The 25,831-nt window shown below is 49.0% G+C and overlaps 1 protein-coding gene across 1 annotated transcript in view; it reads left to right on the top strand.

Moving 5' to 3' along the window:
- The window catches only part of LOC101071348 (glutamate receptor ionotropic, kainate 2), an 88,568-nt gene that overhangs the window by 43,094 nt on the left and 19,643 nt on the right, over positions 1-25,831 (top strand). The window contains 7 exon segments of the mRNA XM_029838511.1: positions 10,129-10,272; positions 10,937-11,044; positions 13,872-13,985; positions 19,297-19,503; positions 20,159-20,382; positions 23,377-23,495; positions 25,051-25,285. Coding sequence (XP_029694371.1) covers positions 10,129-10,272; positions 10,937-11,044; positions 13,872-13,985; positions 19,297-19,503; positions 20,159-20,382; positions 23,377-23,495; positions 25,051-25,285 — 1,151 coding nt within the window.

Raw genomic sequence — 25,831 nt, 5'->3', positions numbered from 1 at the left:
GGTCTCCAGAGACAACATCCACTTGGAATGAAGAGCCTGAAAGGATCTGGAAGGAGGCTACTCGCATCACTAAAGACTCTGAGTGGCTTTAACATGAAGGATGATTATCAGCTGTAATCTTCAGTAATCAGTGGCTGAGGAAACAAGGCGACCCCGGAGAACGCTAACTCTGCTAATGCAGCCTGTCTTGTCACTTGTCTGTGGTAGAGTTCAGCTAGCAGGGGTGTCCAGACCAGCCTCTCCTCAGATTACCCCTCCAGCGCCTCTGTGAGAACACCAAAGCCCCCTATAACTAGCTTCACTAGTCCACAAAGGTCTAAAGGTCACTGCTGAGGAAGCTCTGCCACCAAGCTCAAGCCCACCCATGGAAAAGGAAGTCCGAAAGTGTTCTAAAGAAGGCAAAAGTCAGGTTTTTGTTCACCAACAGTCTTGATATGAAACTACTGGTAACAGAGTTGAGTTTCCTGTGAAATGAAAACCTCTCAGGGTAGATGGCAAAGGGATGGCCCAGCAAGCCCTGAATCAGCCTGGAGGTCTGCCTGTTGAGAGGGATGTCCTCATTAGCACTGTCTCTCTGGAAGAACGCCATTTCACCTGTCATATGTCCCAGTCGCTTCGCTCTCTTAAATACCAAGTTATTGTAGAGGCGAGTCTGAGAGCCCAAAAGAGTCCAGCAGCTGGGAACCTGCCCAAGTGTTCCCCTGCAAGCATTTGTTCTCAATGAGGGGTTGTAGGGCTTTGTGGCTTGCTCAAGGGCCTCCGTAGTCCAGTCTTGTGTGTCCGAAATCCACCTGTAAATTCAAGATCTTTAATGGAGGCTCATATGTAAATTCTGTCATGGTCGGGAAGCATGTGGACTGTTCATACCCCTACAGCTTGTGTGGCGACACGCCACCTTTTTTATCGATCCCAGCAGCGCACTGCCAAGATCAGGAGATCCACGAGATTGACGGTAGATCTCAGGCTAGGTTCAGCGTTAGCATTAGCCTAGCTGTGTGGGACAGTGATTCATGACGGTCCACATTAGACACTGACGCTGCCTTTTAGACACGCGGCAGCTCAGTTACTGGGCAACTTTCCTCTGGGACCACTGGGAATGAGAAATGATCCCAGCTTGTTAAACCTGCAATTTCATTTCACTCATATTATTACTCATGATCCTATTGAGCCCTCGGCTAATCGTTTCCAGTCCTCTTGTGCCTCCCTCAGTCAGTCCTGCAGGAAGAAAGAGTTCCACCAGCTCAACCTTCTGCACCTTCCCAGGTCTGGCTGGTGGGGCCACACGGTCCCCCCGGAGGAGAGGGGCATGCTGGTCCTTGTTTAACAGAACAGGCTTCAGGTGCTCTTCAGCTGCTTTATTGCCCTTGAGAACCATAAATGCCCGGAGATGGAATCGAGCAATAAATGGTGGTATTAGTGGAGGAGTTAATAAAAACCCCTTCTCGCTGTCGCTCCTTCCTGATCACATGGAAACCAGCTGGTGACCAGCCTTCTAGAGACAGAAATGAACCACAAGAGTGTTGCTAATGTTCTTCGTGGATATAAAGCGTTTGGGTTTGGTGATTCTTTGCGTTTTCATCACAAAAATCCATCTGAGGAATATTTTTTCAGTTCTCCTGTTATTCCTGTTGTCAAAGAAATCAAAGGGTTTTGTGGAATAACCTTTAGGGAACAACGTGGTCGATAAACAAAGATTGACAAAATGCTGTAAAGAGATCAAAATGAAGCAGAAAAAGCTGCATCAAATATTGAAGACAACCACGTAGAAGGTCAGAGACAAGACGCACAAAGGCTGTGCTGGTTCCTGAGCGAGTCAGACTGATGCGTCCTCCATTATTGATGGATATGTTGTCTTTGATGAGATCTGAGGGATGAGGAGATCATCTGCAGGGGATCTCAGGGGACTTTGTATCCGAAGCACTCACCAATGCTGGACGTGGTGTGGATGCTTTGATTGTTGGCTGGGCGGGGCTTCCGTGGTCATGTGTGAGGAAGGCCACGCCCTCTCAGCTACACCACTGCATCTTTTTCCTTTGGGATACAAAGATGAGATAAAAGACAGACACCCCACTCTGCGGTTGTTCTGGCTTCCTCTTTTTTTGTTCCTCTTGGCTGCTTCGGCTGGTCGTCGTTCACCTCCCGCATCAGTGGTAAAATCACTATTAACGCGTGACCGTGTTGGCCACGCCCACTCCCCAGTTCTGACCAACCACACACTAGTTTCCAGACAGCAGGTAAGCTAATGAGCTGCGCTGGGATGAAGCGTGGAGGAGAAACTGCTGCTGTAATAATCACTGCTGGTTTAACAGATGGTCACAGTGAAAGTAGTGCACATGAAATCATAAAAGTATTAAAGAGATGACAAGAAAGAAATATGCAAACACTATCAAAAATCCTTAGAAGATCCATATTGGGCTCTTGTAACGTCGTCACCCACTGGTTAACACAAAACGATGCGTCCCACACTTGAGACTTCCTTGTTGTCGATCTGAGGGAGAACACAGTTTCAGGACGGTCAGTCCAGGTCAGGTCCAGGCTGGATTAGCACCTTTAGCACAAGTGGGCGGAGCCATGTCTCTGGTATCCTTATCAGTCACATCTGTATCTAGTTCCCACCAACAGTAGCTCCAACAAGACGTCCTCTGTGTGGCTCTAGGGACAGGTGACCTTGTCCTTCCCAAGGGTCCGTCCCAACGTACACATCTGGACTTCTGTCCATCAGCACATTTGTCCCCGTGACCCGCTCCAGTTTCTTCAGCATCACGTGCTCCGTGGGTAGCGTGCTGCTCTCCTGCCGGCGATCATTCAGCCGAGCTCTAATTAAAAGGCTCTTTAATTAGACGTGGTGAAAGTGGATCTGGCTTTGATGGAACGCTGAAAAGCTCCCGCTGATGAAATGCAACTCTGACATTGAAGGACGCTTGTCCTCAGCGTCACCCACCGATCCGCCTTCTCCGTAAATCAGCCGGCGAGGGCAGATGCCCAACACCCTCGCACTCACGTGCACCCTGCAGCACGCGCCTGCTTTAACGTGCACATGCAACCTTGACAGCACACCCACGGGCCACCTCATTCACGCCGAAACTCACGCAGAAGACAAAGGGGCGTGCTGGGAATTCTCCAGCGTGGTAGCATGTGTAAGTATTAGCATTCATGAGTCCTCAGTGGCGTTTTTCATTCAAAATGCTAATAAACTAGCGCGTACGCTCACACAAGTGATCTGACCCAGATGAGTGGAACACAACACTCCACATGCCGACACAAAATTAATAGAGCAGCATTTCCCCAACACGCTCCCACGGCGCGTCTTTGGCGCTCCTCCTCCAGAGATCTCTTAGCGCAGGATTAGCTTTTCTAATTTGTGAAATTTGCATCATTGTTCTTATTTAATCAGACATTGTTTCAAACCGTCAGCCACAAAGAACAGTGTGTGTGTGTGTGTGTGTGTGTGTGTGTGTGTGTGTGTGTGTGTGTGTGTGTGTGTGTGTGTGTGAAGCAAGTCTTCAGCTAACAGGACGCTAACAGTCTATAGCTGCAGCCTTACTGGCTGCTGACTTTACTGGCCTGTTAGTTCCCCTCTCATGCTTCTTTATCTCCCCTATAAATCTTGTTGACCACTTCTCCCAGTTCAGGAACTGCAAAGTCAACAAAAATAAACAAAAACACGAAGAAGTTACCCTCTCTGTCCCAGTATAACCAGTCATCTACCCTCTCTGTCCCAGTATAACCAGTCATCTACCCTCTCTGTCCCAGTATAACCAGTCCTCTACCCTCTCTGTCCCAGTATAACCAGTCATCTACCCTCTCTGTCCCAGTATAACCAGTCATCTACCCTCTCTGTCCCAGTATAACCAGTCCTCTACCCTCTCTGTCCCAGTATAACCAATCATCTACCCTCTCTGTCCCAGTATAACCAGTCATCTACCCTCTCTGTCCCAGTATAACCAGTCATCTACCCTCTCTGTCCCAGTATAACCAGTCCTCTACCCTCTCTGTCCCAGTATAACCAATCATCTACCCTCTCTGTCCCAGTATAACCAGTCATCTACCCTCTCTCTCCCAGTATAACCAGTCATTTACCCTCTCTGTCCCAGTATAACCAGTCATCTACCCTCTCTGTCCCAGTATAACCAGTCATTGAACCGCTCTGTCCCTGTAAAACCAGTCATTCCCAGTACAACTTTTCTGTCCCAGTAATTAGTCCTTTCAAGTTCTCTGTCTTAGTATAAGTAATACTTCATCTTTCCCAGTTTAACCAGTCATCTTTCTGTAAAACCAATCATTTGTCCAAGCATCGTGGACAATAGGAGTGGACCAGTATCAGATACCAGTGTTCCTGAAGGTCCCAGGTTGCTGGTTGTGGATGAGTTTTTCACCGTCCACAATGAGTTACAAAACCTGTCAACTTAGTTGAGGTCAAAGGTCAGAGAGCTCAAAGGTCAGATGGGTCAAAGGTCTGAGGGAGCAAAGGTCAGAGCTGAAAGTTATGCAACATTTCTGGACAGTTAAATTCTGTTCATCCTGGAATATTGAGTCACTTATTTAGACTCAAACTGCTGACAAAGAGGAGAAGAATTCCACGAGTTTGATGCTTGAACACCAGAAGTATAAAAGGCCCTTTTGTCTGTGGCTATTTGAGGGTGGAGGTTAGCTCGTTGCTAACGCAGCAGCGGCCTGGCTGTGCTGGCTGTGCTCCTGAGCTGCTGCCTTTGTTTCCTGACTCCATCCCAGTATCCCAGTACAACGCTCAGAGGCCGGCGGCGCCGCGTTAATGGCTTGTAGCGACACGCTCGCTGTCATCGCTATCACTCTCATTGGCAGCTTCAGGACTCATTTCCTGGCATCATTTAGGGGCATGTTCGCTGATGGGATGTGGAGAGACGCATATTGTCATTACAAAGGAAAGCCAGCCGCAGTAATGATTTGGTTTTACACACTCAATTTCCTCTGCTATTGAGCTACGCTATTGTCACACTGTTCTACGGCGTAAACGCTGAGGAGCCGTCGTTGCCGTCCGGGTTTCTTTATTCTGCTTCCTCCTCCTCCTCCTCCTCCTCCTCTTCCTCCTCATCAGCGCAGCTTTTTATCTCTTGGACCCAAAAATTGTTTCCAGCAGCTTTTAATAACCCGGCGGTCACTGGAGCCAAATGTTGAAGTGCAAAGTGGTTCCTGTGGGATATCTTCTGCGAGGGGTTGCAGCCAGCGTGGACAGTGGGGTGATTTACTATCTCGTCCTGCTCGCTCTCTTCCCAAAGGTTTTAAGTTGGTTCTGATAGAACAACTTTGGCTGCTGACAACTGTCAAAGGGCAATATCTACACTATGCTACGCCGTGCTTTACTGCGCTATGCTAGGAGCATTTTCCCACTGGAACTGCCTGGAGCTGCTAAAACTGAAATCTTCTGCAGTAAATAATAGCTGTGATGTTCCGATGGTCAAGGTCAGAGGTCAGCTGCAGTGTTGCTCAGCTAACTGAAACTACACAATTACAGGTTGTCCACTAGCGGCCGCAGCCACGGTGCTTTCGGCTGAGTCAGATCACATGGTCACGTGTCCTCATTCTCCATCTTGAGCCGAAGGTTCTCATCAGACCCCGAGGGCGATCCAGTCCCACGAGGCACTGAACCATCAGCGCTACCCTGTAGGGTTCCACCACGACTTTATTCACAGAACGTGAAACCTGCGTCGGCAGAAACCAAGCCGTCCAATCAGGACGCAGCGTTCAGCACCATTAGTGTGGAGGCTCCTGGAGGAGGTGGCCTCACACCCTCCAGGGCAGTCGGACTGTTGCGCTCTGCTGCCTTTACTCGTTGCCGCCCCTGCAGGAGCTTTGATTCACCTGTGGAAATTGAGGGGTTGGATTCGGCTTTGGGGACATCGGGGACAGAAGACATGTCACCCAGTCCCATGGTCACCTGCAGGAGGAGCCCGGGTCGCTCTCAGATAACAGCGGCGCCAGCAGCTAGCACGCTTCTGTCTGTCTGTAATATATATTAGCTGCTCGCAGAGTTGCAAATTATCAGCTGCTTAATTATCATTAAAGAACAATTCTGTTTGGGTGGGATCGTTACTTGTTGCCTAGCAACCAGTTGAATGAAACATGTTTTTTGAAGTGGTTTTGTGATTTCGTTGCGTCGCGTTTTTAACTGGTGAACGAAGATGAACTGCTGCCGCTTTAAGACGAAGGCTCCAGACACCAGCAGCAATCAGAATCTCTGCTGAGGGATGGAAGGTTCCGCCCCAACGCCCGAGAGCTGATGGACGGGTCAGGAGGTTCTGATGACCTCTGAGGGGTTCCTGTCCAATGATGCATGACCATGCATGAGAGGCTCCAGCAGCTCAAACAAGGCAGCGTAGCACGCCTGCCTGCCTGCCTGTCTGTCTGTCTGTCTGTCTGTCTGTCTGTCTGTCTGTCTGTCTGTCTGTCTGTCTGTCTGTCTTCCTTTAGCCTGGCGCTCTGATCCACAACAGCCATTTGCAGAACGCTTCGCCCATGTGATCAAAGACGCTTCCCTCTTGTCTGTCTGATGACGGTGGCGATGAATCCCGCACGAGTGCACGTTTGTGTGTGTGTGCGCGCGTGTGTGTGAGTGTGTGTGTTTGTGTGTGTGTGTGTGTGTGATTAAGATGTGCCCTCACCAGCCAACTCAGTCTGGCTGCCCTTTCCTTTCCATCAGGGGTTACACACACACACGCACACACACGCGCACACACACACACACACGCGCACACACACACACACACGCACACACACACACACACACACACACACACACACACTCACCCTGAGGGGCCCAGGCATAACATCACATTATAGAAGAGCCCAAACAGAGGTGCCAGGCTGGCCTGAACTAACAGATAATCCCATCAGCCTGCAGCGGCCTGCGGTCCTAATCTGCCTCATCCTCCTGCTCTAATGGAGCTAATGGAGGAAGAAGTGAGACGTTCTTCTCTTCTCGCCTCACATGGTGACTGTCGTCGGCTCACGCCTCTGTTGCTCTCTGCCGGTGTTTACTTGAACATGGTGTCTTCCATCCATTTGGAGTCATTGATGTATCAGAGAGGAAGGTGAGATGAAAGGAGCCATGGTGGACGTAGACCAGGAACAACTGTTGGCAGGACTGGTCCCTCTGTCCTCATGTTGCATTCATCAGAAGGCTCATCAGAAGTGCTGCGTTGCTTTAGATGGACTGACACGTGCACTCACACATGCACAGAAGGAACAGTCCCTTTTGGTGAGCTCAAGGAGCTTCCAGGTGTCCATGATGTCAGAGGTTGAGGAGAAGCTTCGGCAGCCCTGCAGCAGGCTTTCTGGTACCGCGGTGGCTGATTTAAGCTGAGCTCAGCTCTTGGGTGGGTGACTTGTGACCATGAGATGAGTTTGTGTTGTGTTAAGCTCCGCCCCCTCACAGTAGCGCTTAGCTGAGTGTCAGGACTTCTGGTCCACAAAAGCACAAAGAAGCTCATTTTTAATCCCCTGGCGCTGCTCTGAGAGGGTTGAGGTGGCCACAGATCACAGTGGACGCCTGTGGGTAGTCAGTGAAGGAGTAAAGCTCCCCCACCTCTTCTGACTGTCCCTGCTTGTTCCCGAGTGTGCCCTCCTCTCCCAGGCTGTTTATGTTTCAATCAAAGGAGCCAAAGCGGCGTGACGGCGGCTTTACGCCTGACCAGCACACGTCTGCCTTCAGCCTCGCCGCTTCCCACTTCTGCCCTCCTTCCTCCCGATATCACTCCACCCACTGGTGTCCTCAGGAGCCAGGACGTCTAAATTAGACGGAGACGGTTGTGCTGAGCAACTTCAGCCTCACCGCTGATGGAAACCACCAAGAACCTGCAGAACTGCTCCACCCAGAGCGCCCAGCCTCCAGCCTGGACCAGAACGGTCAAACCTTTCCCTTTGATGACGTCATCTCAAAATGGCGTGACGTGTCGTGGCGTGTTGTCTTTCTTTCGTCGGATCCGGCGGTTCTATTCTTTAAAATAAACCTCAGCAGACGTGAGAGGTTTTTCTGCCTCAGCTCTGTTTCTCCAAAGAGTAGGACGCACGCCGGTGTCAGGAAGCGATAACCCCGGCTAGCCCCGGTCTGCCAGAAAGCTATTTCTTGCCACTTTGTTTCCATGGTGATTTTGATGAGCTGGTTGGTGGGGAGTGGATGGTTTGGGGAGGGAGATTTGCAGCTGCCAAGTCAGAGCGGGGAATTTAACAATTCATAAAAGTGTTGAAATCAATCTGAGCTCAGGAGATTTAATAAATCTCTGAGAGAGAGAGAGACCTTTAGAGAGAGAGAGAGAATGACAGAGAGAGAGACATAGAGAGACAGTGAGAGAGGGGCCAGCTCGGAGGTAGAGCAGTGCTCGTCGTCAGGGGTAACGCTCACGCAGGCTGACACAGGGGAAAAGCAGTTTTAGAGTGTTTAGCCTTAATTTCATTCAGCAGTGACATAATTGATTTTAATGAGATGTTTATGGAGTGAAGTGTCGGCATTTTGGAATCATTTGTGATCCTGCCTGACGGGGACTCGTGAGGCTCGCACCAGGGAGCTGCAGCCACAGCTCCTCCAGCACTTATCTCAGCGTGCACGGCTCAGTGCATGTGGCTGCTCCTTTTTAATTAACACCATATTTAATTCAAAGAACGCTTTAACTTTCATGCCACATTTTCACTTTTGTCGCTTTAGCCTTTAAGGCTGCGACCGACTGCTGTGGCTGACTGACAGGCCGAGCTGGTGTGAAGACGTTGCCTCCAGCGTCCCAGTCCCTCCTGTCCTCTGTCCTCTGTCCTCTCATCACGCAGCATCACAGGCAGACCAATAATCAGCCGTAAAAGCAGAGTGTTGTCAGCTTTGAGCCTGTTCAGGTGATGGGGTCCTACCACTGGTCCCTGTGGTGCCTTACAGGCTGTTGCATGACTGATGCTGGACGGACACTTTAAGCTTCCATCTGGGACCTTTTCAACCACCTTATAGGAGCAGGAAACGGTTTCAGCGTCCATCTTTACTGGTACGATGAGATAATAAAGGTCTTAAACCTTAAACTTCTGTTAAGTCACTCATTAAATAGTCTCATTAGTTCTATTTCACCTGTGGAGAACCAGCAATAAATGATTTATTTTGTTTTTCTCCTGACAACAAAGGCTGACATCATTCGTTTATCTCGGTCTTCATATATTTGTGAGGACCGACAACATCTAAACAAGGAAAACAAGTGGGGGGATTGTAGCGTTACCTTGAGAAATAATGATGTTTGAAGCAAAATGATCAAGCAATATTCTATTTGAATATCTGGACTCTGAAAACATCACACACACACACACACACACACACACACACACACACACACACACACACACACACACACACACACACACACACACACACACACACACACACACACAGCTGTCTTTTACAGCCTAACCGGTATCTTTAAAGCTCCAGTTTCAATCAAGGCTGAAGGGAGGAAAACGGGAGGTCTGGGATTGTTTTTCCCTCCAGGACTCTTCCACAAACACCTCAGCGCAGCGTTTTCCTGCAACAACGCCGAAGTTATTTTGATTGCTTTTCAATCAAGCGCGAGGAACACTAATTAGATTCTTTAAGAGCAGCAGAATAATTCTCTTCTTCATGGAGCGTGGATGACTGGCACCTCTCTGATAGCTGCTGCGACACTCAGCAGCTTCTATTAAGGAGCTCAGCGCGCGCGTGCGCGTGCGTGTGTGTGTGTGTGAGTGTGTTTGTGTGTGTGTGTATGTGATCCAGTTTACACCCAGTCAGATGATTCCTTCAGTGAGGTGCTTAAACAGGTTCCTCTGCCAGGGGAACCTCTGTGAGGAGCTTCCAGCTTCTCCTCCATTTCCTGCAGTGCTGCGAGCGTCTTCTACACACGTGCGTTTGTGTTTTCGGACCGTCGCGGTGACACTGCTGTGACTGTTTCTCCTGCTTGGCGTTGAATATGCGACGGCCTCTGTTTCACACCTCCGCTGAAACTGTCTGTGCGCCCTCATTTACTCTCTTCTAGGTTTGTTCTCACGCTCTGAACAGGTTCTTCCTCCCATCCCACATGTGCACCTGGATGAGCCTGCACTCCTTTTTACCTTCTGCCTCAGCAATGTTCTCCTCTCCTCCTCTCACAGACGGACGCCGCTCTGATGTACGATGCCGTGCACGTGGTGGCCGTGGCTGTGCAGCAGTCTCAGCAGATCACCGTCAGCTCGTTACAGTGCAACCGTCACAAACCCTGGCGCTTCGGGAACCGCTTCATGGCCCTCATCAAAGAGGTGGGTGCGTTCCTGCAGACAGAAGGTAAATGAGGCCGAGGAGCCGAGCGGGAGCGGAGAACCTGTGCAGACGTGTGTTTTAGATCTGTGCAGACGGTCGCTAACACGCTGAAAAGCAGCTGAGAATCCTCTCATATTCTCATCGCAGCAGGGCAGCAGCACAGAGCTCCACAATGTGGACTTTAATGATCAAAAATGACGATTGAGAAGAAAATGTGCTTCCTTTGATGTGATTATTGTATCAGTATCAGACTCCACGTGGCTCAGTGTTATTAGACAGATTTAAGACCAACGACCCACCTCAGAGTCCACCTGGATGCTGAGAGCTGCGTTTGTTTAGTGCTGATGCGCCAGGAGATGATGCTGAGCTCGGCTGCTGGTTGGCCGAAGGAGCTGGTGGACCTCACTTCCTGTTTACAGCTGCGCAGATGGAATCTTGTGTGTTAGAGCAACAGCTTTGCAGCCGTTTGCTGCTCCTCGGGACAAAAGGAGCCTCTCTGCTGCTGCGAGCTCTCCCATCACACTCCTACATATCTGTACAGATGGGTAATTGCCCCCCCGCTGGTACAAATGCAGCATCTGAGTGTGTGACAGGAAACTGGAGCTGTGTGTGTAGAACAGAGAGGAACGTGTGTGTGTGTTCACAGAGCCTGTCTGTTTTCAGGCCCACTGGGATGGCCTGACTGGGAGAATCACTTTCAACCGGACCAATGGCCTCAGGACGGACTTTGACCTTGATGTGATCAGTCTGAGGGAGGAGGGGCTTGAGAAGGTGCGTGTCTTTGTGTGTCGTGTGTGTGTGTGTGTGTGTGTGTGTGTGGAGAGAACGTCAGGACGTGCTCGGTCGGCCATTTCACGAGAGGAAAAGTGGCGCTTTGTGTCGCTGAATTTGTGAGGACTCTAATAAAGCCTGTTTGTTTTGTTGCGTCTGATCTTTTTTCCAGCCTTTGTGCTGGTTCCAGCTGTTCCACTGCTCCTAGATGCAGGAGTTGATTTTTGATGATCAATTCACACCCACCACCAATGCTATGTGAATACAGATTTTAGATCTGAACAGACAAAACATTTAGTATAGTCACAGGTTTTTTGCTGAGGGAAGCTGAGACGTGATTGGATGATTTTTTTTTGGATCTTTTGACCTTCATCCTGCCCCAAACTTTATAAGGTCGTCCTGGAACTATTGCAGAGCATTTTTTTAAATCTTTTTTCTCCACTTTGAGAAATGAAAAGCTCTTCCTATGCCGATCTTCTAACTGTCAACTCAACTGGTGAATGCAACGTCTTTACCATAACCCCCTCCAAAAACAAACTGGACTCCCTCCGAACCCCTGGCTACGCCTGGAAATTCTGTCCATAAAAATGATTCACAGAAGCGATGACAAAGGGCAGCCCTGCTGAAGTCCAATATGCAACAGAAGTAGGTCTGATTTACTGCTGGCAAAACATCCTTGCTACTATGTTTGTCCTCATGGTGGGTAGATGCACCACCTTTGGGCTAGCCCGCCACGTAGGACCTGGTTCCCGTGGGAGACCCGACCAGGGGCATAGCAGCACTGGACAACTTAGGACCAACATTAGACTCTGGGATTTATGTTAGATTACTGAATAATATCCGGTCCACTCAGACAATTAGTAATTAAACAATGATCTTCTTTGTCCTGGCCAACAGTCCAAACAGAAGCCCATCAAACATCAAACAAAAGTCTATAAAAATGGGCATTAAGAGGAGATTTGAAAGAATCCACTGTATTGAGGCTATCCTGAATTCCAGAGGACATGGAGGACGTCGTCCAGCTCAGACTGTGACGTGACTGTTTACAAGCTGGTTCAAAGTCACCCGAGCTGGATGAAACTAGGCTGAAGGTGAGAGGAGGTGTGTGAGTCCAATATTACATGGAAGGGAGTTTCAGGGGCCCAATGGGATGAAGGAGGTGAAAATTGCACGTTTCTGTTTTTTTAATTGATGAGCAGAAAGAAAGATAACGAGCTGTTATAACATCAGTTATAACGGCTGACATCCTCTCTGGGTTAGTTGCAGCAGCGTGGCTCACAGTGCCTCAGTGAAAGAAAATCTGTGTGTCGTCAGCAAAACAGCAAAAAATCTTTGCTAGCTGGAAGAAAATAAAGCAGGACCCAAAAATGGATCCCTGCGGAACACCACCAGTAATGTGGGCTAAGGTTTATAGACCATTTGTTCTCTGATGCCCTAAAACCAGACTGACGCTCAGTTTCCCACAGGAAGACTCGCGAGGGATGATAAAAACTCTGGGAAGAGCTCCAAAGATGTTTCAGCACATGAGGCTCATGATTACTCAGCTAATGTTGCTCCTACATCACTCCACCACCCAAATGATGCTGAGGTGTTTCTATCCTGTTTAGATTTGATATTGAAGGCAAGGAAGCAATAATTCCACTGAGACAGGAAGGAACAGTTTGACAGGAAGAGGTGGGGGTGGGGGGTGGGGGCCATGCTAACTCATTTTGATGATTTGGAGCTACAGATTTAGATTGAGGTGGAGCTAAATGTAGCTGCCATGCAGCGCTGTGAGGAGCTCGCTCTCTCGTACAGGAAGTGAAGGTTTCCAGGCTTCGCTATCGCTGCATCCATCAGTATCAGTGCTTCACATCTTCAGCTCAAAACACCATCTCCCTGGTCTTCCACAGCCAATTTAACATTCATGAGCTTATCAGCAGGAGGAGAAGCTGCTAACACCACTGCTACATATAATCCCTTCAAACGCGACTGCAAACACTTCACACTGCAGCGTCCACTCCCGCGATTGCCTCCCGGCGGCGCCTGACCTTTGCTCCGAGCTGCTGTGTGCGGCTGCACCTCCATGAATAATTGACTCGATTAATAAAAACCCCTTTAGAAGCCCTCCAGGCTCATAAAGTCTGAATTAAAGAGTTGATTTGCAATTACAAAACCTTGGACACATCTTCAGAGGAGCTCCGGCTGAGGCCTGGCTGCCTGGAGTGTTTGTGACTCCTTCAAGTGATGCTCAGGTCTTTGAGCTTCCAGGGTTGGTTGGGAGGGGGGGGGGCGTGTTGACTGGCTCCTTCCACTTTGTTTTTCCATCAACACCTTTCAGCCTCCTTCACGGTCGGCCACCCCCACCTCTGAAACACCACGGGACCAGTCCAGACTGGGGTCCCTGTGGGTAAACCTCCCCTAACAGCAGTTTTTGATGGACCAGTTGCACCGTGGCAGCGGCTCTGCACACCAGGCAGCAAGGAGACAACCGGACGTCCTCAGTGAACGCTGTCAAATATCAGAAACCCCCAAGTCTTCTAACCAGAACCTGATAGCAGCTGAAGAAATACAAACGACTTAGACAGCGCCACCCTCAGGAGCTACCTGTCATTTATAATTAGCTTAGGTTAAACGCTGATCACAACTTTTACTGAGTAATACAGTTTTCGTTTTTATGTTCCTTGAGTTGTTCTTCCAGTCTGGTTTTTTTATCGACCCGTTAAAGAGACAGGAAACAGTCCCTCTTTCTCTTATCCGTAAACGACTCCTAAGTTAAACCCAGCTAGCTTTTGTGTTCTCCTGCAGTCATAAAGAAAACCTTAAAGATTGTATTTATGTTGTGCAGATTGGTACCTGGGACCCTCTGAGTGGCCTGAACATGACGGACAACCAGAAGGGGAAGACGACCAACGTCTCAGATTCTTTATCCAACCGCTCTCTGATCATCTCCACCATACTGGTACGCTTTCACACCCATCTCAGGGGTCTTTCCAGCCAGACCAGCTCATAAAGGTGCTGTAGGTAGGTCAGTTATAGAAGACAGGAAGTGCTGTCGGAGACTGCTCCGACCTTGGTGTTGGAACCCTGCATGCTAGCTAGTTCTAAGGGCTTCACTCTCCAGCTGTCGTCTCTTTTCCGGCTCAGATGGGAAAATTGGATGATTGATTATCCAGTATTGGGTCATTCTTTGTGGCTCTGCCTCCTGCAACCATTATTGAGCCGTTATCCAGCATTCCTCCTCCAAGGTCCACCAAAACAGCATCAACAGTACAAGAAGAGACACGGCAAAACTCCTGTCTGTCTGTCTTTCAGGGTTGTTTTTGTCTCTTCCAGAACGACTATTACTAGCATGATGTACATGTTTCCCGTAGCCCTGGAAAATTGAGCAATGTTCATCAGGTAGCCTCTGCTACCCTCTGCAAGTGCCAGCGAGCCTCTGCTAGCTTCAGCTAGTCCCAGCTCCTTATTTTTCCTAACCCTAAACCACAGTTTTGTGTGTTGCACAAGAAAAAGGTTTTGATTAGCATTATTCAGATGTGATTTTTATAGTTTTATATTTATATTCATATTCTATTTTTAATTCATTCTATTTTATTTCTTATTTTCTTATATTTTATTATCTTTAATAGGTTTGATGGGGTGAAATGGTGGTGGGAAATTTTGTAGATGCTGTGGATCTTTGGAGATGCTAATTTCCCTGGTGGACACCCCCTAAAGGGATCAATAAAGTTCTCTTGAATCTTGAATCTTGAATCTTGAATCTTGACGTTGCTGATGGATGGATGGACTTTCTGTCTTGAAGCTGAGAGACACGATCCTGTTTTTGAGCAGCAACATATAAAAATAGAAGAGAACGGCAGTGTAAATTGTGGGTTGTCATTTATGCACGGTGGGCCTCTTTTCCTTCCGTGCACGCTGTGATGTGATTGGATTGCTGTTATTAGCAGCGACTCCGCTGCTGTAATTGCCATATCAGGACCGAGTCATGGGGAGATGCGTGACGGCTGTGAGCAGCGAGCAAAAGGAGGCAGGACTGACAATAATTGGCTTTGTTACATTTGATTGATGCATACTTTCATCCAGCTTCTCATCATTTTCTCTGGAATTATGTACTGTAAAACATGGTGTAATTAGTGTTGAGATCCAGGCCTATCAACAGTTTATCTACTGGGGAAATCACTCCTGTAATGTTGCCGTGGAAATGCAGTACCTTCAGGCTAACGGCTAAAGCTTCAGCTAATACACTGTGAAATGTCTCAGGTTTTACCAGCAGACAGCGAAAAGCTATGCTAAGCTAAACTGAGATATGTTAAACTGAGATGATCTAGGATTAGCTAAGATACAACACGATACGATACGATACAATGTGATACAAAACGATACGGTGCAAAGCGATACGATACGATATGGTGTGATGCGATGCGATATGATATGATACGATGCAATGCGATACAATGTGATACAATGTGATACAATGTGATATAATGCGATGCGATGTGATACAATGCGATACGATGCGCTGTGATGCGATACAATGTGATACGATGTGATACAATGTGATATAATGCGATGCGATGTGATACAATGCGATACGATGCGATACAATGCGATACAATGCGATACAATGCGATACAATGCGATACAATGCGATACGATGTTCTGCGATGTGATACAATGCGATACAATGTGATGCAATGCGATACAATGTGATGCAATGCGATACGATGTGACACAATGCGATACGATGCGATGCGTTGCGATGTGATACAATGCGACATGATGTGATACAATGCGATACGATGCGATACAATGCGATATGATACAATGCGATACGATGCAATGCACTACGATGCACTGCGATGTGATACAATGTGATATGATGTGATACAATGCGAAACGATGTGATGCAATGCGATACGATGTGATGCAATGCGACACGATGTGATACAATGCGATACGATGCGATGCGTTGCAATGTGATACAATGCGATATGATGTGATACAATGCGATACGATGTGATACAATACGATACAATGCGATATGATACAATGTGATACGATGCAATGCACTACGATGCACTGCGATGTGATACAATGTGATACAATGTGATACAATGCGATGCGCTGCGATGTGATACAATGTGATACGATGCCATACGATGCGATACAATACGATACAATGTGATACGATGCAATGCACTACGATGCGCTGCGATGTGATATGATGTGATACAATGCGATACGATGTGATACAATGCGATACAATTCGATACGATGCGATACAATGTGATACGATGCGATACAATGCGATATGATGTGATATGATACAATGCGATACGATGTGATGCAATGCGATACGATGTGATACAATTCGATACGATGCGATACAATGCGATATGATACAATGCGATATGATACAATGCGATACGATGCGCTGCGATGTGATGCAATGCGATGCGATGTGATACAATGCGATACGATGCGATACGATGCGATACAATGCGATGCGATACGATAAGATGTGATGCGATTCGATGTGATACGATGTGATACGATGTGATACAATGTGATACGATGTGATACAAGGCGATACGATGCGCTGCGATGTGATACAATGCGATACGACGCAATACGATGCGATACAATGCGATATGATGCAATGCGATACGATAAGATGTGATGCGATTCGATGCGATAAGGTCCGAACATGTGGATTCAGGCCACAGGTGAGGTGAAACAAACACTCGCTGCACCTTCAGACACACACAGAGTAACACACAGGGGGGGTAAACAAATGCAGACATAAAGCAGCGATGTGAAATGGTGACGTATCTGTGCTTCTGGGACGGTTCGTTCTTGCTGGTGTTGTTCTCTGATTGTCTTTTATTGGATTGGTTACTTGTTGTTCAGCCCTCTGGTTGTTTTCAATGAATCACTGAAGTGGACTCAATAGATCCTCAGTCAGCAGGTCAGAGCTCAGCTCCACAGAGTTTCTGAGACTATTAGCTGTAAAAGTTACTTTGTGTTATGGTTCTGTTTCCTGTTGGAAACGCTCTAAAGCAGAGTCACGTTGAGTCCTGAACAGTAGCTCTGTTAAACCTCATGCAGGTGATACGATGGTGCCACAGCGAGAGGCTGCAGGTCTTCTGGTTCTGAACACAATCAATACGCCCAGAATAAATGTTTAGCGCAGCTCAACTGCTTCTGCCTGCGGATCATTAAACTGAACCAGCGAACCCTGAACTCCCAAAAATCACCTGTGGAAAACGTTACATGAGTCCGTTCACACAGAGCCAGATGAAACTGACTGGTCTATAAACGTGGGTGTTTATTCTGAGTGAAGCCTGAACTTATTGATTATTATTACTGACATAAAGAGACAGACAGACAGACAGGGTCCACCTGTCCCGTCCTCCTGGAGGCGTGATCAGAGCCTTAATCAGGGTCCAGGGGCCGGCTGATGGACACATCCAGCGACGCTTCAGAGCTGTTCCAGCAGATTGTTGTGGCTTGTGTGTGAGTCCTCGACCTGGTGTCCTCAGGACCTGGAGGTGCCCTGTGGACCTGGAGGTGTCCTCAGGACCTGGAGGTGTCCTGTGGACCTGGAGGTGTCCTCAGGACCTGGAGGTATCCTCAGGACCTGGAGGTGCCCTGTGGACCTGGAGGTGTCCTCAGGACCTGGAGGTGTCCTCAGGACCTGGAGAACGTTTACAGGCACCACAGGACGAACGCTGCTCTGCCGAGCAAATGTTTCAGATTCTGATTCAGATTCAGGTCCTTTAATGTCCCACACGGGGACATTTACAGTGCAACAACAGCAAGAGCACGCAGAGAAAAATAAGATAAAATCGAAGAGAATAGGATTTGGAATATACAAAGAGGATGTATATTTACAATAATCCAGGTAAATGGATACTCGCCCCCTGTATACCTGTACATAGTAGAGAGGGTGAATACAATATACATCCCAGAATATATAATATTCAGATTGTGCTAGCGGGCGTCATGTTTATTGTGCTGAAGGAGCTGCCCAGTGCTGCCAGGGTGTCCTGTAGGAGGTGGGACGTGTTGTTCAACATGGCTGACAGCTTAGCTATCATCCTCCCGTTTCCCACCACCTCCACCGAGTCCAGGGGACATCCCCTGATAATTCCAGGCTTTCACGGTTGGTGGGAGGTCAGAGGTCAGACGCTGTTACTCTCAGGACACATCAGACAGCAGAGTAATGATTAGTGTGTTATGACACGTGTTACGACATGTGTTACGACAGTGGTTTAGCTTAATTACATAGTGAATGCTACGCTCTGCAGGTACTGACAGTGCGGACGAGTGACGCCGCCTGTCTGTCACAGTCACCACTGGAGCGGTGTTTGGGTTTCCATGGTGACAGCGGTAGCGAGACAGCTGTGCTCACCTGGATGCGGCAGCGGTTGTGTTGAGAGCAGTAACTCCCACGGCGGAGGCGTTGGTGACACAGCTGTCTGGACTCACAGCCTCATTTTCATTATCTTCCAGGAAAACACTCATCTGCCATTAGTTTCTCACACCGTAAAAACAGCGTAGCTCTTCTCAGACGGAACTTTCCAGATCTTTCAAATCCTCTTCTCTCACATGAGATCGGAGGTCTGACAATATCTCAGCCTTTATTCTTTATCCTACAGTTAAAGCTACTGAAGTGGCTCTAACCGGTGGGTGTGGGGGGGTCTGACTGGGTTCTGGTGTAGGTTCATTAAAGTCGTGGCTACATTTGACCATGCTCAGATGCTCCGCCTCTTTTCCTCCCATGTCCATATTCTCTGCATGGTCGGATTGTGTCAACAGGGAAATGAAGGTGTGGAGGTGTGGGGGCAGGCTGAGGCAGACAGGGAGTGTGTGGGCAGGCCTGGAGGAGGACAGAGGAGGAGGGCCTGGCAGTGGCACTAAAGAAGACATTAGCTAGGCTGTTAGCCCGAACACGGCTCGTGCTCGTGTCCGTCTGTCAGTGTCTCTTATCTTATTGACACAACGCGCTGGCTCCTGTTAGCCGGGTCTGGGCCCAGATCCAGCCTGCTGAGCCTGAGAGCAGCGCGCAGTCAGTGATACGGAGGATTATCTCTTATTACGGTCACAGCTCACTCCGCGCCCACCCTGCTGGCACGGTGGGAGCAGCAGAGAGTGCACGCACAAATAACATTTTGGTCTCCACAAGCGTATCGCTCACATGAGACGGCCTTATCGGGAAGCTAAAAGATGCCGTGAGACTCAGACTTCCTCCTCTGTCGCCCCGGCAGGAGGAACCGTACGTCATGTTCAAGAAATCTGACAAGCCGCTGTACGGCAACGAGCGCTTTGAGGGCTACTGCATGGACCTGCTGAAGGAACTGGCCAGCATCCTGGGCTTCACGTACGAGGTCCACCTGGTTGAAGACGGGAAGTATGGATACCAGGATGAGACCACGGGCCAGTGGAATGGAATGGTCAAGGAGCTGATGGACCACGTGAGTCCTTGAACCGAGTGAATGTGTCATGCTTTCAAACCTGGAGCTTCTCCAGATACCAAAACAATGTTTAAGATCTTCTGAAGCTCAGTTTAGCGCCCACTTGAACAAAGATGCTAATGTAGCTGGATGCTCCTCTTTGGACTGTCCTTTGGCTCAGGGGTCTCGGGTGTGGACCAAGTATTAAACATGCCTCAGGGGTTTAGTGAGATGATCGTTAGCATGTCTGAAGCTGTGGAGTGAACGCCTCCTGGTGGCGGCAGGTGCTGTGAAGGTGCCGTCGTGTCCAGAGATGACGGATACACCCATGCAGAGATTCCAGCAGAGCGAGGAGCGAATGATAAATGCAACCTCCCTGATACCCAACCGATGTTTGAGAAATGAGCCATTTGACCTTGTTGTGAATGTTTAGCATTAATAGTCACAAAGCACCCTGAGATTTATTAACTGCCACCAGCTACACGAGCATCAGCTCCAGATAGGCTCACCTGAATTTACTGGCTGGGCCTTAAACACCTCCTGAATCTAAAATAAGTGCTTCTGGAAGGAACGTTCTCAGGTTCATTTGGGGGATTGAAGGTACCAGCACGTTCATCTCGCTGTTCCTGCTCTTTAACCTGAGGGTCAAACCTCTTTTTCTCTTGTCTGTTGACAGAGAGCTGACTTGGCGGTGGCTCCTCTCGCCATCACCTACGTCCGGGAGAAGGTTATCGACTTCTCCAAGCCCTTCATGACGCTGGGTATAAGTATACTGTACCGCAAGCCCAACGGGACCAACCCTGGGGTCTTCTCCTTCCTCAACCCCCTCTCGCCTGATATCTGGATGTATATTCTGCTGGCTTACTTGGGTGTCAGTTGTGTGCTGTTTGTCATAGCCAGGTAACATGTCACCTCCAGAGGTCACAGCTTCACACGGTCAGTCACATGTCTAGCTCAGGTTTTCCCATCAGGCTAATTACAGGCTAATTACAGGCTAATTACAGGAGGGCGCTCTCTAGCACTGATGTGTGTTCTGCTACCGGGTGTCAGTGAACATGTTTGGAGAACACAAAGATCAGAACATCTGCACTTTGGAGAAGAGTTTTCTGCTTGCAGGGATGTATTTTCCTCCCCAGGTTGTCAGATTCCGACACTTTAGTGCCCTCAGCTCTGCGAACGGGGGTGTGCACGTGTTTGTCTCTCCATAGTTCCTTTCACACATTCACTGTAATCCGGAGTTAATCAGGATTAAATCCAAGAACAGGATTTAATCCTGCTGGCTGCCATTTACAGACGGAGCTGGGAGTGTGACTCCAGCAGGAGACCCTCCAGAGCAGCAGCAGAACACCAGCGGTGTTCATCACCCGGGGGAAACCCCAGCTGGACATTTGCAGGAACCGGAGGAGAGGTTCATGTGTGAACGGAGCTAATGTGGGACCGGGATTAACGTCTACTGAGAATAGGGCTCAGTATGATCACCAGAAATGTGTAGAGCAGTGAGATCAAGTCTTTCATGACCTGAGAGCAGCTCAGAACCGGCCGAGGTCGAGGTCGGTCCAGCTCGTCTCCTGCAGACCACAGGAGAGGACCAGCTGGGTCTGGACCAGAGGACCAGCTGGGTCTGGACCAGAGGACCAGCTGGGTCTGGACCAGAGGACCAGAGACGGTCCAGACCCAGCACAGACGTGTGTCTGACTGTCCTCTTGTTTGGGTGTGTGTTTGTGACTATATGTGGGATGTCTGTAGCTCGACACCCCCCCCCCCCCCCCCCCCGCCCTCTTAGTGTTCATGCTGTCTTCTTTTCTCTTCTCTTGTTTTCTTCACGCTGAGGAACAGTCTGGTTCTACTAGATCTTTCTGTCTCCAACACCAGATCCTTCTCATAATCCTGATCAGCACGCTTTATTCCGCATGTCTGGGGGGAACAGGTGCATTGTGGGATTGTTTTGAAGGGTAATCCACTCCACCGGGTTTGAGGACCAAAATAGGCCCAGTTCTGCTCCGGCTGGTTCTGCGTTCTGAAGCGTGCTGAAGAAAGACAAAAGAAAGAAAAGCCCAGGTTAACTCTAAAACTCTCAGCACACCTGACAGTTTCAGCGTTAACGGCGCCGTCTGATGTTCCTGGCGTTATGATCACACAAGAGAATAAAAGCGACAACTGTCATCTAAGTTGGCTCAGAATATGCAGCTGACGCGTTCAGCTCACGCGTGTCTAGGTAAGTGTGTCGGTTCCCCTTCGCTCTGTCCCTTCCTTCCTTCTGTCCTGCTGCACAGGTGCATGCTGGGTACACCTGCATGCTTAGCCAGCCTCACGCACCCTTCACACATGCTGCTTGGTCAACGTCTGATGTTTGTGCCTCTGTTAGTCACGTTAATACTCGGGTCAGCGTAAATACAGCTGCTTCTGACCACCTGTGCTCCACCTCCATCATCGCTGAGCTAATTTTCTGAACATAACTAACAATCAGCGACGGGGTCTGTCTGTTTAGGTTTCAGTGTCATCACAAATATTCTTTTTTAGAATCACAAAGGATCAGAGAGACACTCCAGTAGAGACAGGAAACACATCTCATTTGTGTTTGGCTAGCAAAGAAATCATTGTATTTCACTGATAATTAGCATTTCATGGCTAGCATTGGCGTTTAAAAACAAAAAGGAAACCAAACTTGATGTGTGGACGTGCAGCGTTGTCCAGGATGACAGCGCCGTCCTCTGTGTCGGGCTCTCCCGGCAGCGACTCCCCCCCTCCCGCTCCCGTTTGCTAGCGTGATCCTGATAACGTCACTCATCTGTGGTTTGGGTTTGGCTTGCTTTGCCACGGCTGGAGGAGACCCTCGCTGGTGTCACGTCGTAAGATGTCCCAGAACAAGGTCGCAGTTCAGATGAACCCAATTTAGCAGAGCAAACTGACAAGCTAGCAAATCTGCAGCAAATTGAGTGAACAGGCTGATTGATTTCAGGTCACACGTCCTCCAGCTGGGCTGCTCCCCATCAGGAGCTACAGCGCTAACCATGATAGCACAGAAAAGCCCATCAGGACGCTGTGACCCAATACTCTTCCATAGCTTCATATAGTAGAAAGCGCGACCACAGGATCAACCCCCCACACAGAGCAGGAGCAGCCCCTCCGTGCAGACGCTGGGTCTCCTTTTCTTGACTTCCAGCTCAGGGAACAGAAGCGTGCTGAGCATCACAATTTGATTAGCCGAACCCTGGTGTCGCTTAAACAGCTTGAGTCAAGATAAGACGGCAGCTCCCCCCTCGACTTCAGCACAAACCCAAATCAGGTCAGGATGCTTAATTGTAGCCCAATCAACCTTTACTAATGTACTGTCACTTTTATTTAATATGAATAAATGAGAAATCACTCTGCTGGAGAGTGAGGAGGAGTGCCAGGGCCGTCGTGGGCATGATGGGAATGAACCGTTTGATCTGCTGAATATTAATGCTCCTTCAAGATTACCAGGATTATTACTTCTTTTCTGGGCTAACAATAGAGCTATTTTCAGACGCCGCTGATTAAATGACAGAGGGAACTGCCTTTGACATGAACACGCCTCCACCACGACTCATTTTCACAGCACGACTGCTGAGACCTGGAACCATGTGTGTGTTTGGGTTCAGAGCTCAGGTTTAGCTTTTTTTGTGAAGCCTAGAGGACACGCTCACTCTCTGAGGTCATGGGATGTGAAGGGATGACCTAATGACTGAATGTGGTGCAGTGTTAGGACCTACGCCTGTCCGGAGCACCTTTTCTCTGACCTTTTCCCTGGCTAACCCTTCCTGTCTCTCCTTGTCTCCACAGGTGGGACGGTGACTCTGGTCTGTTGTTGTCTTTGTGCCTCTGTGGTCAACATAAATCGACTGTATGTGTGTTTTCTGTTAACTGTCGCAGGTTTAGTCCCTACGAGTGGTATAACCCCCACCCTTGCAACCCTGACTCGGATGTAGTGGAAAACAATTTCACCCTGCTAAATAGTTTCTGGTTCGGAGTTGGAGCTCTCATGCAGCAAGGTAGACGCCTCTGCCTGCCCCTCCCCCCACCCTCCTTTCTGAGCCATTCCACTGTTTTGCTGGGGGTCAGACATGACCTTTGACCGGGCCCTTGGCCATGCATGGGGGCCTCTGTGCATGAAGCTGTAGTTTCAATAATTTCAAGACGACGGCAGCTCTGTGCCCTTGCATGTTCTTTGGCCCCTCCCACTCTACGCCATTATCTGGTTAACATGCACGTGTCCGTGGAAGCGGTGCGGTATTAACAACAACTCGAGCATGACGTCTGGTCTGAACGGTGCAAGTCGGGGGAACTCATTGTTTCCGTCCTCGGACTGGAATATTTCCAGTTTCAGCTGGTTTCAGTGGCTGCTTCACCACAGTTGGAACTGGTGAAAGAGGCTTTTTAGACTAACCGGCACTAAATGCGCAGTGAGCATGTACTCCTCATTTAATCACTCGTCTGACCAATACATTTGTTACCAGGCAACAACCTTTGACCCTTTCAGCTCTAGCTAGGCCGACGTAGAGAGAACGTGCCGCCTGAGGTGCACTCACACCCGCAGGGGTCCCCCCCTCCCCTGCCGGTGGGGGGCCCGATCCCACCGACAGCTTTGTCCCATGTGGACAGGACAGCAACAAAGACGGTGCTGCTAGTGTCGAAGGGTTGCAGGCGCAGGGTTCACAGGACAGATGAAGAAGATCTTTCAGACTAGACTCATTCACAGCTGCCAGAGGCCCCCTTGCCTGGTGCCTGCTCCCACCCCCCCAGGAAAACTGTGGGATGTGCCTTTTGGTCATGACGTTACCTTGGGTACATGACAGTCAGCCCCAACCAGGCTCTCGTTCCTTTACTGGTCTCTGAAGTGGAGCAAAGTTTAGATGTTCCACTTTAGAACCCAGTGATGGCTCCACTACACCACTAACAAAAGAGAGAGTGTGTGTCTGTGTGTAACTGTGTGTGAGTCTCTGGTGTGTGTGAATGTGTGAGCATCAGGATAGAGTGGATGCCTGAGGGCCCAAACATGGTTGATGTCCACATCCCTTTTTTGTTAGCTGATCAAATCTATTCTCAACCTAATTTTGAGCTGAGCTTCGGAGGAAGGGGGCCCGAGACCTGAGGTCGGCCTGAAATCCAGTTTGTACATAAGAGATATGACACCAAGAATTTTTTGGGTTGCTAATGGCAACTCATGTCTGCCTGGTTACAACCTGGGCAGGTGGAGTTTTTTCCCCATTGCTGCGATACAGAAGGTCCACTGGACAACTGGTCCACGCTGAGGAAGCTAGTAAACTAGTAGTCGAAAGTGAAAACATTTCTGCTTCCAGGCACAGTATTAGTTAATTCAGCAGCTATACCAGTTAGCTACCAATGCTAATGCTTCTGAGGTCACAACAGAATGTTCAGCTAGTCCGTCTCGATGTCAAAACATAGGATAGACGTGGCCTCATCCAGGCTCGAGGCTCCTCGCTTGTGTCAGTGTGGAATCTAGAGGCCAGACATGGCCGGGGTGGTACCCCTGTCCTGCAGAGTCCTGTTCCAGGCCTCACCACTTCCTCTGCTCCTCTCGTCCAGGATCTGAGCTCATGCCCAAAGCCCTCTCCACCAGAATTGTAGGAGGAATCTGGTGGTTTTTCACCCTCATCATCATCTCCTCCTACACGGCGAACTTGGCAGCCTTCCTGACCGTGGAGAGGATGGAGTCGCCCATCGACTCTGCCGACGACCTGGCCAAGCAGACCAAGATAGAGTACGGTGTGGTGGAAGACGGCTCCACCATGACCTTCTTCAAGGTTGGTGGCAAACAAATGTTGATCAGGATCATTTAGCTTTTAGCTGTTCCACAGAGTCCCAGTCCAATGGATCGGGCCAGTACTGGTATCCAGTTATCTCCCAAACCCTCAGCAGCTGCAGCAGATGATGCAAAACAGGCCACAAAGGTGACAAAATTAACGGTTTCTGATGGAATAGAGATGACAGAAGGTGACCTCTGACCTTCTGTAGTGGTACCAATGGTCAAACCCATCTCTGTAGCAACGTCTTCTTTGTATTCTTGAGGTTAGCAATTTGTTACGCTCTTCAAAAGTGATTGTTCAACACATGTATGTTGGTCCTGTGACATCACACCTCTGTGGTTGGGAGGATCAGTCCACATGACCCCTGTTGAGGACTTTGCTTCAGGATGATTAGCCAGATTAATGGCTGCCAGAAAGCATCTTCAGGCTTTAAGCTAACTTTGAAATCCGATCCAGCCCAAACTGATCCAGTCACACCAGCAGATGGTCAGAAACAACCAGACCTCAGAGCCTGCTCCAGGTCCAGAACCACCTAATTCCAAACTTTGAAGACTTCCAGC

This window comes from Takifugu rubripes, chromosome 7 (genome assembly GCF_901000725.2).
Source record: "Takifugu rubripes chromosome 7, fTakRub1.2, whole genome shotgun sequence".
Lineage (NCBI taxonomy): Eukaryota > Metazoa > Chordata > Actinopteri > Tetraodontiformes > Tetraodontidae > Takifugu > Takifugu rubripes.
The sequence above is the reverse complement of the archived record's forward strand: the minus strand, read 5'-3'. Positions and strand labels throughout refer to the sequence as shown.